The 15,198-nt window shown below is 31.3% G+C and overlaps 1 protein-coding gene across 1 annotated transcript; it reads left to right on the forward strand.

Moving 5' to 3' along the window:
- The first annotated feature begins 10,139 nt into the window (after positions 1-10,139).
- On the forward strand, positions 10,140-14,034 carry LOC132744848 (probable serine/threonine-protein kinase roco6). The gene is made up of 4 exons (XM_060733638.1): positions 10,140-10,161; positions 10,716-10,753; positions 11,491-13,170; positions 13,687-14,034. The coding sequence occupies exons 1-4, from the start codon at positions 10,140-10,142 to the stop codon at positions 14,032-14,034; spliced, it is 2,088 nt and encodes a 695-aa protein (XP_060589621.1).
- Positions 14,035-15,198: the final 1,164 nt, after the last annotated feature.

Genomic DNA, 15,198 nt, shown 5'->3' on the forward strand with positions numbered 1-15,198 from the left:
CTCTGCTGTATATAAACCACTAATTTATACCAGTCTCAGCGTTGTTTACGACTGTTTTACACCAGCTTGCAATTTGAGATAGGCACGGGCAAAGTTTATATTCTACATCAAAGCGATATGTGTGTTAGGTAGACTAAAACACAGCTCAGACCGATATTATTTCAATTATTTCAAGACAAAAACAAGGGAGTATACTAACACTATTTCAGAGCTACTACCAAAATATTTTTGGCTGTTCTGCTTCCCACCCTACTAGATATATCGCTAATTTTAATGAAATACAGAAAAGAAAAAGTTTAAAAAATATTTTGCTTGAAGTATTGTAGAGCAGAGCAGAACCCTTCTTTCCCTCAAATAAAAACTGTAACTACACTATTTTATAGGAGTGCGTAGTAGTATATGGGACGGTTTGGCGTCACTAACTGTGCATACGCGGCGACTATTTTAGGTTTAAGTTTGAATGTCATTACGTAGTTTATTTATAGCATTTATTTCATTAAGTAATGAAGTAGTGTGTATTTATAATTAATCTTTGACGCGTATTACATGGGGATTAGAATAGACAGAAAAGCAAGCCACGTGTGTATTGTTGTAATTATGTAATATTAGACGTGTATTACAATAACAATAGGTAGATATTATTAAGGAAAATTGTATTGTTGATCCGTGTTGATTAAATGTATAGATAATGATTACTTTTTAGTTTAGTTAAAACATAATTATTTTATTTCAAACATGTTAACACAAACACATTTAACATACAGTCATAAGTTACATGATATACAATGCTGAAAAAGGATCAAAACCGAAAGCATACGATGTTTATAGAGATCTTTTCCTAACATAAAATTCATTACCCTAAATTTGGCGTTAAATTTCACGTTCAAAATAATATATCATGAGATTCAAAACATTTGATTGATAATAAATGTAGAAAGATGTGGAAGGCAAAATTGTCAATTCAGAGCAAAAAGGTGAAACATGAATTTAGATTTGAAATGAGCTAGATAGGAAATATTGCTATAATATGTTTTGGTTTTAAAATAAAATGTTGATAGTATGATCTAGTAAAATGAAAAAAAATAGCATATTGTGATTGTTTTTCAGAAAAGGTGAGATATATTCATATTATTCATATTCGCCTCCAATACAAATTTATATTGGAGGCGAAAAGGTGCAAATACACAGTATTAAAGAAAAGATATTATAGGATCTATTCGGTATGTCAATGTGGTGAGTTTGCAAAGGACTATTGAAAACGTTTGCTATCTCGGATATATATTTGGACTGTCTGGAATAAACGGGTGTTTATGTCATCACTCAAATTGTTATCACCTCTTAGTAGTGTAGGGAGAGTTACTTACCCTGTTCAGGTTGATCAACATCATCCTGATGGGAAGTGTCCACAGGCTCATAATCACCATCATAATCTGACTCTTCATAATATTGTTCATTATCGTCAACTTCACTCGCTTAACTGTTAATTTTTGTATTTTGTTCCTGCATTTGACGATCAATCGAGCTTTTCATAATTTCCAAAAGAGACAAAATTTTATTTTCTGTAGTTTTGCCCAAACATTACAATAAGAGTTAATATATTCAAAACTATTTATGCAATTTCTGAGAAGTATCAATTTAGACTTTTTATCATAATTGTCAACTCAAGTAGTTTAAAATTTCGAAGCAATAAGCACCTTAAACCGTTGCAATTTTTGTGTTATCTTAAACATGAGTAACATTTCACAAATGCCAGACAAACCTAAAATTAAGGCTAGAAATTCCAAATGGTATTTTAAACAGTATCTCTTACAGTAATTCAAATATTCGTCACACGTAGAAATTGCTCTCAATTGGTAAGAGAAGACTGACTGCAGAAAAAGTGATTCAATATATCAGATTTTGATGTATTGTCAAATATCGGTCTGAAAGAGTCAGGACATGTCAGAGCTGGAATGACTTGTTTTTCAGCCGGCGATATAAATATTTTGATGGCTCTCGACCAGTTTTTTTGTAACATGTTATCAGATGTGAGTGAATCTGCCAGTTTCTTGATATGGTTTCGATTGCAGTATGATTAAGTGAAACAATTTTGTTTCCAAGTTGTGCCAGTGCATAGGATTTTGGGTTGCTCTGTGATTACGTTTTGAGAAAATAAAAATAAATTTTAGTACAAAAAAAAAGATTATAAAAATGATTAATGATTTTGATGAAATTTTAATCTATATATTAAATGTTGTTGCTTTATAATAGATAAAAAAAATATAACTTTTTAACATATTCCAATTGGATTAAATTACAATTATGTTCTATACTTATACCAAAAACTGGAATAAACATTGCTTGAATAAATAAGAAATAAATAAATATTTACATTGTCAAAAATAATCTAAATTTAAAAGAATTTGATATATGTCTATTGAAATGATAACAAATCAATATTTTAGTTATCAACAAATATTGTGGTATTTTTAGATTAAAGTAAATATCTTTTAACATAATTGACTTTTTAAAGTATGAACAATGAAACTAGATGCTCTTGATATAGCTGTATTGATTAAATAATTCATTGAGAATCTCCTTAATTTTACATGCATATTTAGACATTTTAAATTACGTTAAAATTCGTACGGGCATTTTTGACTGGTTTAGGAATGACGGTTGGTATTAGAATGAAAAAGGAAAAGGCGTTACTGGACTTTGACGCTTGAAAATAAACAATACATTTACCCTTTCGATATATACAGTTGATCAAATAAAGTCCTAACAGGAATTAACCAATCAGAGGAGACTTTTGTTGCGTATATAAGGAATAGTTTCGATTGAGAGAATGAATGAATGGATGAATGAATGAATGAATGAATGAATGAACGCATAAAATGAGAGCTTTAAATGTATAGTAATATTTTCGAAAAAGATTATGAGAATTATCATTTATTGGTTAACGTGACAATAATGAAAACGGAGATGCAAAATAAAACGGAATAAGAACAATAAATAAAAACATAAGAAATGGTAATTCTTAATTTTGTTTAAAAAAAAAAAAACAACAAACAAGAATATGTTTATTCATATTGTGTTTTTCATATTCTTCACGATACTGTCACAATGGTTTATGATTATTATGACTGATACACTTGTTTTATCAAACTTAGGCTTAATTCTTATTTGAATATTTGTGTCATATCTAAGCAATATCTAGGGATATCAAGGCAAATTAATGACAAAAATATTAAAATGAGTCTATGCACTCAAATCACACTTAAGTGTCATTTCATAAAGTCCCAGCATGTTTTTCTATATCAATTTTCATATATTTTGGGGTTGAAGCGTAAATTTATCATAATATATTGAACGAAATTTAGACACCGACAGGATCATCGATTATTTTCTAAATAATTTCATGTGACTTGAACAAACTCTGGAACTTACAATATCAGATATTGTGGATATTGTATGATTGAAACAAGTCTAAGTCATTCAATTGACATGTTCTTTAACGTTTCCAGAGCTCACTGTGACAACTTTTGTGTAATAGTCACGCTCTAACCTGACCCTCGTGGGTAAAGTTCGGAAACCACCATTTTATTTTTTATATGGAAAACAGTTTTGTTCTTGCGACTGCCTAGTGTATTTATTGTGAGGACATTGACAGAATAATGAATGAAAAAATGAAAAACGAGGAAATGAAAAATTTGCCTGTGTACTCTTTAACTATTAAGCGAACATTGTGCCTCTTCTGACGTGGATTAAATTGTTCAAAGTTTGTCCTTAGGATATCGTTTTATGACGTAGTATTTGTAATTCACTCGTTCTAGAGTCGTCAGTTATACAAAAGATATTCCTTCTTTGGTAACTGTTCAAATCAAACGCTATAAGTTTCAGGGCTTATTCCAGATGAGTCAAAAATTTGCAATGCCCGTGTTTAGTACAAAATAGATTGCCACCTAATGTTTTCCTTGTCTATCATTCGTATCAGTGTTCGAAATCTTGAAATGAACCTTTTAAACATGTAATTGGTCTTCAGCGTGTACTGTCAATGGGTATTTTTGCAATATTTATTCTAAATAATAATTGTTCATATTTAGAATATTAGGTAATTCAAGTCAATTTTACACTTTTTGCGGATAGGGACCTGTGTATTGGAATCTTATTGAATTTGTTTACCTCCAAGTTTGCAATTCTAGTTGCCTGTATAACGTGACTGACCATATTGACCATAGGACGTTGTGTGCATCGGAGTTTTCTTTCGTTTCTTTGAATTTTGCTGCTTAAGACTTTTATTAATCCCATTTTGTGTTTTGGAATGATATGTCTCATCGTCTTACATACGTTGTTTTATTCCTGATCAGATTTCTGATGTTCCTTCAATTCATCATTTCTCTTATCAACATTATTAACATGATCGATTCTGCCATAAAATCTTAAATACGTCTTTCATACGTTTGATCGCTTGCTAAAATGATTTTGTGATACTCAAGTCGTGTTGATGTCTAAATTCTTTTGCTGACAGGACAAACTGTTGCTGAGTAGGGTCCTCCTACAATATATAATACTCAGTTAGAAACTCGGCATAATGCTTTCTTACTTTCTTTCTCAGAAATAGCAAATTGTCATAAGCAACGCGAAAATAAACTTCGTATAAAGAGTAATCTTGACCCGTGTAATTGTTCAGCCTTTCTTTAAATTGTTCAATACAAGACTGGCTCAAATGTTTCAGAAATCTTCTATCCCATACGTTGTGACGTTCCTTCGGCTCTAAATTTAGACTCTTACCAGGAGGCTCAATAAACACATGTAGAAAGATTTTCTCTTTACACTCATATTTCACATTTTAAAATTAGTTCATCATTTTATTGATGTTCATCATCAACATCGTCATAATCTTCATCATTTTCATCAACATAAGATTCATCGTCACTAGTATCGGACGAGTAACCTTTACCTCGTAATTGCTTCTCCAGAATTTCATCATTATTCATTAGTTGTCTTAGCATAATTTCTTGACTGTTAACCTAAAATATGTCAAATCTCAACGATCTTTGTCCATAGTGCTCGATTTTTGGTCTACCATCAATAACCATATGATCTATGTCGCTTGTTAAAATTGTTTAATGTAAACGGATTTGGGTGGATTCGCCACCGTAAATAATGTCTCCCATTTGGCATTATTCAAATTATTTGCTGTGATTAATGTTTTCTAGGGATCACTATTTATCCAGTTTTCATACTATATTTTAATAGCGCAAAAGACGTTATGTCAAAAAATATGCACGTCCATGCAATACAATATTTTACGGAGTGATTATAGCGCGTACAATCAAAACTATGTCTACCACTATTTTGTGTAAACATTTGACGTCAATTGATAGAAATCAAGTTTATATATTCAAAGTAGACAAAATCTACTTAATTTAATATATTCTAAGACCCCGATGTTAACGTTAACTCCGAAGTTATCAGACATTGGGTTCGGGTCAGAAATCCTGTTACAGACAAGTTTCATATTTAAAAGGGAAAGAATGGGGATCAATATGGTCCTTGGCACTGATATTTTGCTGACATAAAGGTAAATTGTGATAGACATGAAGATATAAATTATTTTATTAGCAGGATGGCAGTCTCATTGTGTAGAGTCAACGTGACTTTTACCCGTATAGACAGTGTTGTAAGTTCACCAAAAGGGAGAGAAAGTGGAAAAATAATAATGTTTAACTTAATCAATTAAAACCTGTTACCGATGCTTGTAAAATGTATGCATAAGCAGTTTCATTTTTATTTACACTGTCTCAAAACAATTCGCACAACCTTTTTAGTTGTGTTTATTTAACACAACGTAAAGAGAAATAGTTTAATGTAAACGGTCCTGGAGAAATAGTCATTTTCAAACTTAGGTGTTCTCATTTGATATAAAGGTAGGACAATAGGTAATGGCAATTTCACCCCTGTTCATTTTCTTCCTTGCCTATTGTTAAAACATATTGAGTCATGTTACTACTGTATGTATACGGTTTCTAAAGATAAAGCGAGGTAATAATAACGATACTGTTGATAACAATAGTTTCAGATAAACTGGAGATCGAGAAAAATGACTTGGAGGTTTTTGGGCAAATCGGATCAGGAAGATTTGGTGTGAGTCTAATATACATTTTATTTAATATAGTAGGCATTTTAATATTAACGTTGTTTTTGTAAACAACTTTTCAATGGATACAAATTTTCTTTTGAATTAAGAAAAATGATAGTTTACTTTTCTTGAGTGTTACTTTTAATTTAGCAGCGAATCAGTTTTACAGTCCACAATCGACTATGAATCAGAAAGAGCATCGAAACAAGAGGGTATCTGATTTTTACGAAGGGAGTGTATCCCCGAGTATACAATGATACTGCCGAATCTTTTGTATTATATGGTAGAATGAAAACCCTTTCCCTGATCTCTGACACATTTTCAATAGAAATGTCCTTAAGCTAACACTATAGTTTTATTTTACATTCATTTGAATTTCAGGTAGAAAAAATGGAATTATATGCGTTAAAATGTTATTTATCAATTATCAGGTTTTACATAGAGGTAAATTTGGAAAGACAGAAATAGCAGTTGAGATTGTTAAAAACATTCATAGTTTTCATGAATATATGTTGACGGAGGCCAGAATTATGTCGTAAGTTACTTAACTGAGTTATTTTCATCTAAAATTATTTATTTATATCGTCAAGTACTAGAATACATGGCATCCAGATTAGTCTTTTCAAGTATTTCTTTCAACATTTAAAAAAGTCTTTATAATAGATAGTCAGTGGGATGTGGGATATTATTGTTTTACATGTTTCCTTGATTTTTTTCAGTCATTTAAATCATCCAAATTTGGTACAGTTATACGGCATAGTTTCCAAATCATTACCGTTGATGAAAATAACAGAGTTCATGCAGAACGGTTTGTGCTTAAGTTTTGTTTTATCGTTAATTTGTTGTAATCAATTAATAACAATTTTCCTCTGACAAGATTAACAGCATTACACATGTTGGCTTTAAGAAAGAAAAAAGTGGACCATAACGTGTGTACTTGATATCTATATCTCATATATTTGAATTATTTAACTCACCAAACCACAAAATGCTCAGTGTTAACAATTTAGTTCACCCTGTGTCCGGCATCGGTCATTTTTTATTTTTACTTCCCGCTTAGCCCATGCAGCAACAGCGAAAAGTAGAAAAACCTTTAAACGACACCCCCTTCTTTAGCACTTGGAAGATTTTCATTAACCCATACAGTGGGAAGTCCTTTTGAAATATGCATATGGTTCCGATCTGTTACAGAAGATGGCTGATAAATCTAAAACTAGAAATTAGTTTTAAGGATTACGGGCCCTATCGGACACATTCGTTTTTTAATGTAAAAAATATCACCATAAAATATTGAAACTGTTTTAATGTTAAGTGCCGCACTTACTACAACTTTTATCCTGGGCTTACATAAAGGAATTATTTTTTACGTATAAAATAGGTTTGTTTGATGGTTTGTTTTTATTTATTTATTTATTTTTTTTGTAAAAATTAACTATGGTTTTGTATTCATTTTGTTTCTATAGAATTTATAAATTGGCTAAAAGTAAAAATTGGTCATTGATTTTAAGAATTTATTTTCATCTACTTTCCATTTCACAAGCTCAAGAAGTTTTCAAGCAACTTGAGCAGCGACTATGTGTAAAAAATCTCATAACATTTTAATAAAACATCTACAGATATATATTATCATGCTGTAAACATGTATAGCACTCTGAACATATATAACAATTTGTGTTTAATATTTGCTTGCTTGCACCGGGATATGTACCCTAGGTAATCCCTTTTAAGAAACCTTGGTGCGCACATTTGTGAAATAGTTGTGCATCGCACATGAATAAACGTAATTAAAAAATAATTTTATGCTGTGTGTGTGTGTGTGTGTGTGTGTGTGTGCGTGTGCGTGCTGTGCGTTTGTGCATGGGTAGGTGTCTCGGCGCGCGCGCGTGCGTGTTTGTGTGTGTGTGATTTCCTTTTCTTTTGCTATTTTCTTGTCCAAAATAACCAATTTGACAAAATAATTCTGTAAGAATCTTTAGTATATCAAGTAATCTCTTATATTTGCGTTTTTGATAGCTGTACATTCAGATCGATATTTTGGTTGTATTTTATTTTTAATAATTTTACAATTTATTTAATTTCATGTAATCTCTACATGTTATTGGTTTTATTTGAAATAATTCGTCCCTATTTTATTACTTCAGGAAACTTATACAGTTATCTTAAAGCAAATAGACTAGGTCTTTTACTTGATTGTGAAGTCTTGACAGATATGTGTCGTCAAGTTTGTCGAGGGATGGAATATTTACATAATCAAGGATATATTCTTTGTAACTTATCAGCAAAGAATTGTTCGGTAGGCAAGAATGGGATCGTTAAAGTTTCAGATTTTGCTAGGGCGAGGTTAGTATGTCTACTGTATTTTTTTTAAATATAATTTTAATATGAAAAATAAAATGAAAAAAAAATATAAAAATTGAAAGTATGTCATTTATATTGATTATCGGAATTATTTTAATTATCTCCCCTAGCACTATATTATACCTTTGAATAAATACTATGGCTTGCTGTTTTAGCAAAGTTGCTTTCAGAAAATTCTTACATTTTCCGCTAAAGATGTTATCCTTAATTCTGTGAAAAAGGGAGATAATTTGACGGCATGATTTTATTGTAACTGTTTGAAACAGAAAGTGTACTTTTTTGAAAAAGGTAGAAACCTTTAAATTTGACAACCTTTAACTTAAAAAAGTAGTAAACCTTTTAACTTGTAACATTACAGGAATGAAAAGTGAATAAAGTAAATGCATTATTACCATTTCCTTGCTGGTCATTGCAATGTCGTACTTACCTCATAAAATTATATATAATAAAATGAAATGAGAACACTGCCACATTTTAAAGTGAACATATTTATATACAATGTCCAGTAGTTAAAAGAAAAAATAAAGAAACTTTTATATTTGATTTTCATATTTAAGTTTGTATTTGGCTTACCAGGTTTATAAGAAAAGGAGAAACTGTGAACTTTAATGCCATACGGGTTCCATGGGCACCACCCGAAGTTTATCACTCTGGTAAAGGAGATATCAAGTCAGATATCTGGTCATTCGGTAATTATGCTATTTTGTAATAACATTTATTCGTTTAGTAGTAATAAAGAATACATTTGCAGTCAGTAACTTATTGTCCGTCTGAATATATCATAAATAATCTCATCATTTACAATGAAAACATTTTGTCTGTTACAATACACCCTGATGGTATTAAACACTTTGTTTACATCAGGATTTTGTTATGATATTTCATTTTTACTTTTTTAATTCATAAATAATTACTCGATATGTTTTCTTCACAAATGATAAACCTAATTTAAGAAATGTTGAGAAAATGTTATAATTGTGAATTAAAATGCCAATTTGAATACAAATCTCAGAAGCGTGACAATACCACTCTCCAGAATAGAAAAGCAAAATAATGCAAGATTCCCTTTACGCAAAGTGATATTTTACTTAACAAATACTTGTTTTATACATAATACAATAAAAAAAACCTTTCAGGCAGATTACTCCTCAGAAATGAATATGTTCCTTCTTCAGAAAGAGCAAACATGAAGTTAATAAGGTTGATATAATGGCTTTAGAATGTTAGATGCTGAGCGCCAAAGGTGAAATTGTTTGTCATCAATGTAGCAATCTGTAAATTAAAGGAGTATTTTGACTTCCTTTCAAAATGGTTAAAAACTATAACTGCCCTAGTTACTTTGGAAACTAAAAAAGGACACAAAAATTGAAAAACTGGTGTTAAATAAAAACAAAATCTTCGTGACTATGAGCTATTCAGATAAAATAAGCGTAACTAAACTGTACTGCCTTTTATGAATGATATACATATTGACACTCTTGTCTTTTAAATCAATTTGTTTAGGTGTTTTAATGTGGGAAATATTTACGTGTGGTGATGTGCCTTTCATATATGACCGTAACAGAAAGGTCAAAAGAATAAAGATTTACCGACCTCCAAAACCGACTTCATGTCCTAAAGACATAGACATGTTAATGTTGCGGTGCTGGAAATTGGTATGTTTAATAATATTGACTCTCGTATGTTGAGCATGTTTAGGATAAATATCGGGAAAAATTAGTTATATGTTTTCGAATTTTTACTCAATTTTCAAATCAATAACAAAAAAGTTATGTTTTGAAATTAGTTTCATCTGATTACAATCAGATACTAAATAATGCTTTGCATGATGTTAAACATAAGAAAATAAAACCTTAGTCAAACTGGCTTAATGCAATTATATGGCGTTCTGAATCCTTTTCGAGTATATTTGATAATTAATTTATCTTGCTTCTTAAATTTATTTTTGCTATCCAAACTTTTGTTTTCATTTTCTTAGGAACCTTCTAATAGACCTACATTCAAGGATTTGAAGACTCATCTTGAAGGTTTGCGCATATTTTCATGAAACAACAATATTTTCAAAACTTACTTATGAAAAAGAAAACATAGTTTCTAGTCAGCTTACGTATACACTTACATATCGTTTATTATATTTAATTTGTAATATAATTTGGTTGACTTATAATATAGTGTTTATTTCTTACCCTTTTTTGTATCCCACGATTCTATATCTATTCATTTATTTTTACAGAATGTTACTTGAAGATACAGGATGATGAAGACGATTGCGTAAGTAAATGTCTGTATTCAAAACGATCGTAGCAGCAAGAAAAATTTTCCTTAATCACATGATCATTTTGTGCCATATGAATATGAAACGTTTGAAATACTAACCAGAATAGTATTGCCGCCTTTATGAGAACGTAAACAAAATAAATAAAACTGATTTCACTATAGCTTTTGTGCTGCATCGATATAAAATACAAATGCAATATTCCATATTTGCTTTAGATACATTCTAAATATTTCGCTAATACACATTAAATTAGTTTTAAATTTTTAATGTATCTTTAAATGTTACCATTGATCAGGTACGGAAAACGCTATAGTTTTTTTTTTCTACCCATAAAATTAGTTGGTACATCTGTGTCGTCTGACCACTGACTACACTATTTGCTTCTACGTCAATATCGTCTCCATTATAATGATGAAAGCTTTTGTCCAGATTATAAGATGGAGAAGACCATCATAATATTTTGCGTGGTAAAAGTCGTTTGACTTAAAACCACGTCCCCTCATCACTTTTTTCCGAAACCCGAAAAGGACTCCCTTTATGTGATGAAGCTAGATTATTGAACGCCAGTGGTAAAATAATGCACGGAAAGGCATGTTGGGTATCCTCCACCTATAAAGCTAGAAAGAAGTCAGATGACATATACTATGCTGTGTTGGTGTGACGTTAAATCAAACAAAAAGGTTAATGCGATAAACAAAAAAAACGATATAACCTTACCTTTTTATTACAGGTTGCTGAATTAGGATTTGATCCCTTAGACAAACAACTTTTTATGCATGCACTGAAAGAAGGAAACGAATCAGATAACTTCATCAGAGTAATGGTTGTCGGAAATTTTAACCAGGGAAAAACAAGTCTAACAAGAAGGCTTTTACAGCTTCCGATGGAAAACATTGAGAGTACAGATGGTATAGATATTCATGCAGCAAATTGTGAAGACAATGTTACATGGAAAACAACTGGTTCCAATGTTGCTGAAATAAAAGGTGCACGTCGATTAGCAAACATTATAATACAAAGCATAAAATCAATTGATAATACTGAAACACTAGACGATGGCAATGAACAGGAAGACGATATAATGCTACAAGTAGAATGCAACGATGATGATGATGATGATAAAAATGCTGAATCATTTGAAGATGGTGATACATGTGATTCTCTTGACGAAATAGAAAATCAAGGCAATTGTCTAGCAGCAGTCACAGACAAATACTTTTCTAAAACATCATTTTCAAAGACATCCTCAAATGACAACAGTAAAATAGAGAAATGTTTCACATCGGGATTAGACGTATCTGAAGAAAAAGCAATCATAAACGAGCCAGTGCTACAAATAAAAGCAGTAGATTTGCTTTCAGAATTTACAGAAAAACTGAAAGATGAAAACTATGCTTCAAACCAAAATGGCAATGGTATAAACGTCAATATTTGGGACTTTGGAGGACAGTTCATATATTATGCCACACACCAGATTTTTCATTCAAGGGACGCAATATATCTTTTAGTTTTTGACCTAACGAAGGACCTTAATAGCATAGTAGAGGATGAAGACTTTCCAGACAAAAAGTTTGATATGAGGACATGCTTGAAATTTTGGATCATGTCAGTGCATGCTTTTGTCGGAACAAAGGACGGAAAAGAACCAACAATAATACTTGTAGGGACACACAAGGCCGATTGCATCAGCAAAAGTGATATCGAAAAGAAGTTTGACGACGTATATGATCTCTTTATAAAATCGAAAGCCAGAAATCACATCTACAAGATACCATTTGCTGTCGAAAACACAGATCCAAACGACCCCGGTATTACTGAATTAAAGACAGCACTATTTGAAATAGGATCAGAAAAAGCTAAAGGCAGCAAGGTTCCTGCAAAATGGATTCAATTAGAAGAGGCATTAAAAGGAAACAAAGAAAATAGAAAGATTTTGAAATATGAGGATGTTCAAAATATAGACAAGTCTACAGATTTGCCTATCAATGATGAGGAACAGTTACAGCTTTTCCTAAAATATCACCATGCAAAAGGAACAATTGTGTATTTTGATGAAGAAAAACTTCGGGAATTTGTCGTGATTGATCCGCAACTTTTGGTGGATGCTTTTAAATGTATCATTACATCTAAACGATTTTGTAAGTGGAAATCAGACATACATGAATTATGGGAAAAATTGATGGAAACAGCAGTTCTAGACAAATATCTGTTGAACACCATTTGGGAGCATGATGACAAAAACCGTTTCATTGAACATAAAGATATTCTGTTGGCTTTTTTGCAGAGACATCGAATATTGGCTGAGATGCAGGTAATTGATGAGGTTACTAGTGATGCAAGGGGTACGGGGAAATATATTGTTCCAAGTCTTTTAAAAAGCGAGGGCGATCAATCAATTTTAAAGAGATGTGTTGAAAAAGGAAAAAATTTTTCGTTAGTTTATACTGGGGGGCTTTCTTTGGGAAATACAAAATTATCAAAAAATGTATTTTAAAGAAATTTCTGCAGCAGTCTAGAGAGAAAGGCCGCCCTAAGTAGATGGCATATGTTGGTAATTTTAGAGTACTTCGTTCTAAACCCTTTTTCGGAAACCCTTCAACATGCAGGGTTTTTTGGGATATTCTTCTGAAAAGGGAATTTAGTTAGCAGTATTTAATCAATTTCCCTCCAGGGAAAAAGTTTAAAGTGGGTTTGTGACCGTTTCCCCTAAGGGTTTTGTAGAAACCCCGCTTTAAAAAAGAGTTCAGGCCGTACAAATTGCAACAAAAAACGATAATCCTTTTCTTAAATTTCCTAAAGTTGGGAAACCCTCCGTTCAAAAAAATGTTTAAGGAAGTAAAAATGTTCAAATTTTGGATTAGAGAACATTAAAAAGAAATATCGTGTATGCTGCCCAGATAATTCAAACCATGCAATAATTACGAAGAGTGCATTAGCAGAATGGTTTCAAGATGGAACTATTATTAATAACGAAAAAGGTCTGCAAAAGAAAGTCACGGAAAAGTACTTGACGAAAGTTGCCCAAACTATCGGTCAGAATTGGGAGCTATTAGGACCCATGTTAGGTATCAGCAAAGTAGATGTTGAACGAATAAAAATGGACCATAATCATTGTACAGAGACAGCTATTTTCTACATGTTGCACAAATGGAATATGCAATGTCCTAATCAAAATACCATGGGCGATTTGATAAATACAATGAAGGAATGTGAGGCAATCTCAGTGGATTGGGATAAAGTCAACAACATATTGGACGGGTTCTTGATTCAATGATTCAAGGTGAAGCAGTAAAAAAAGGAATGAATTATAAATTGCGCCGGATTAAAGAAAAAAACCAAATTATCATTTATTGTCCATTGAACAATGTGAGACTGAACTAGGAGTGAGTTCCTTTACAACTACACACAAAGTTTTTTGTTGGTTACAGGTGTTATTTATACTTTACCCATAATACGCATTTGTGTCTACAATGTCAGGCGAATAGACTTCTTGATGTATTTTAAATGATATGTTATTCGGAAAGGTTCTTTTTTATTTAAAGTTACACGTCTTTATAAGGCAATTTTACGGGCGAATTATTAACAATGTTGACACTGATGTAAGAATTGTCAGACATTTTAAAGTATGTTGACTAGAAAAAAAGTTAAAGTTAATAACAATATACAATAATGTGCTGTGACAAAAATACTGTAGATTGTTTAATTTTGTTAGAGATACAAGAACGTTATTCAATGAAATGATTCAAGTACATTGTTTACGTAAATTGTCGTTGACTTATTTTTCTTTCTTTTTTATGAACTTTATTGTCTAAATCTCGATTTCATTGTTTTATATATTAGTACATGTACATGTATAAAATGATCCAAAAGTTTTGTTATGATTCAACTTTACATAACTTGACTTATTTGATTGATACTATAAACAACTATTATTTTAATTTTATTACATGCTTTTCGGTGGTTTATAGAAATATATCAGTGATATAAAACTGGTAATTTCACTGTTTTAAACAGTGAAATTACCACTTTGATAATTTCACTGTTTTGAATTTAAGCCCCTCACGTTGTTTCAGTGAAATACCAGCGTGCACAGTACTGGGTACCAACTCAATGACGTGACGTCGTAAATGACGTCGCGTTGTATTATTATTTGGCGCGCTTTTCATTCAATATTAGGTTTAATGTCTTTTAAAAACGTTGTAATAAAAAGAAAATTTGTTTAGTTTAGTGTAAGATCGAAATATATTTCACCTTGTGAACACCAAAAGTTCATATTTCACTCGTGGCTGCGCCACTCGTGAAATATACCTTTTGGTGCTCACTCGGTGAAATATATTCCGATGTTACACTGAACTAAACAAATATCCTCTATATATTTAGTTACAATATTAATTGTTCAACTTTTAAAACACTTCATGACTACTTTTTTGTAAACCCT

Source organism: Ruditapes philippinarum, unplaced genomic scaffold (genome assembly GCF_026571515.1).
Source record: "Ruditapes philippinarum isolate M1 unplaced genomic scaffold, ASM2657151v2 ctg316_1_1_1_1, whole genome shotgun sequence".
NCBI lineage: Eukaryota > Metazoa > Mollusca > Bivalvia > Venerida > Veneridae > Ruditapes > Ruditapes philippinarum.

What these genes read in the sequence shown, in the direction of transcription:
- LOC132744848 (XM_060733638.1), top strand. Translation starts at nt 10,140, where the DNA reads ATGTTTAATAATATTGACTCTC. An exon ending in GTTTAATAATATTGACTCTC is followed by an intron (nt 10,162 to 10,715) that starts GTATGTTGAGCA and finishes TTATTTTTACAG; the next exon opens with AATGTTACTTGAAGATACAG. An exon ending in AGGATGATGAAGACGATTGC is followed by an intron (nt 10,754 to 11,490) that starts GTAAGTAAATGT and finishes TTTTTATTACAG; the next exon opens with GTTGCTGAATTAGGATTTGA.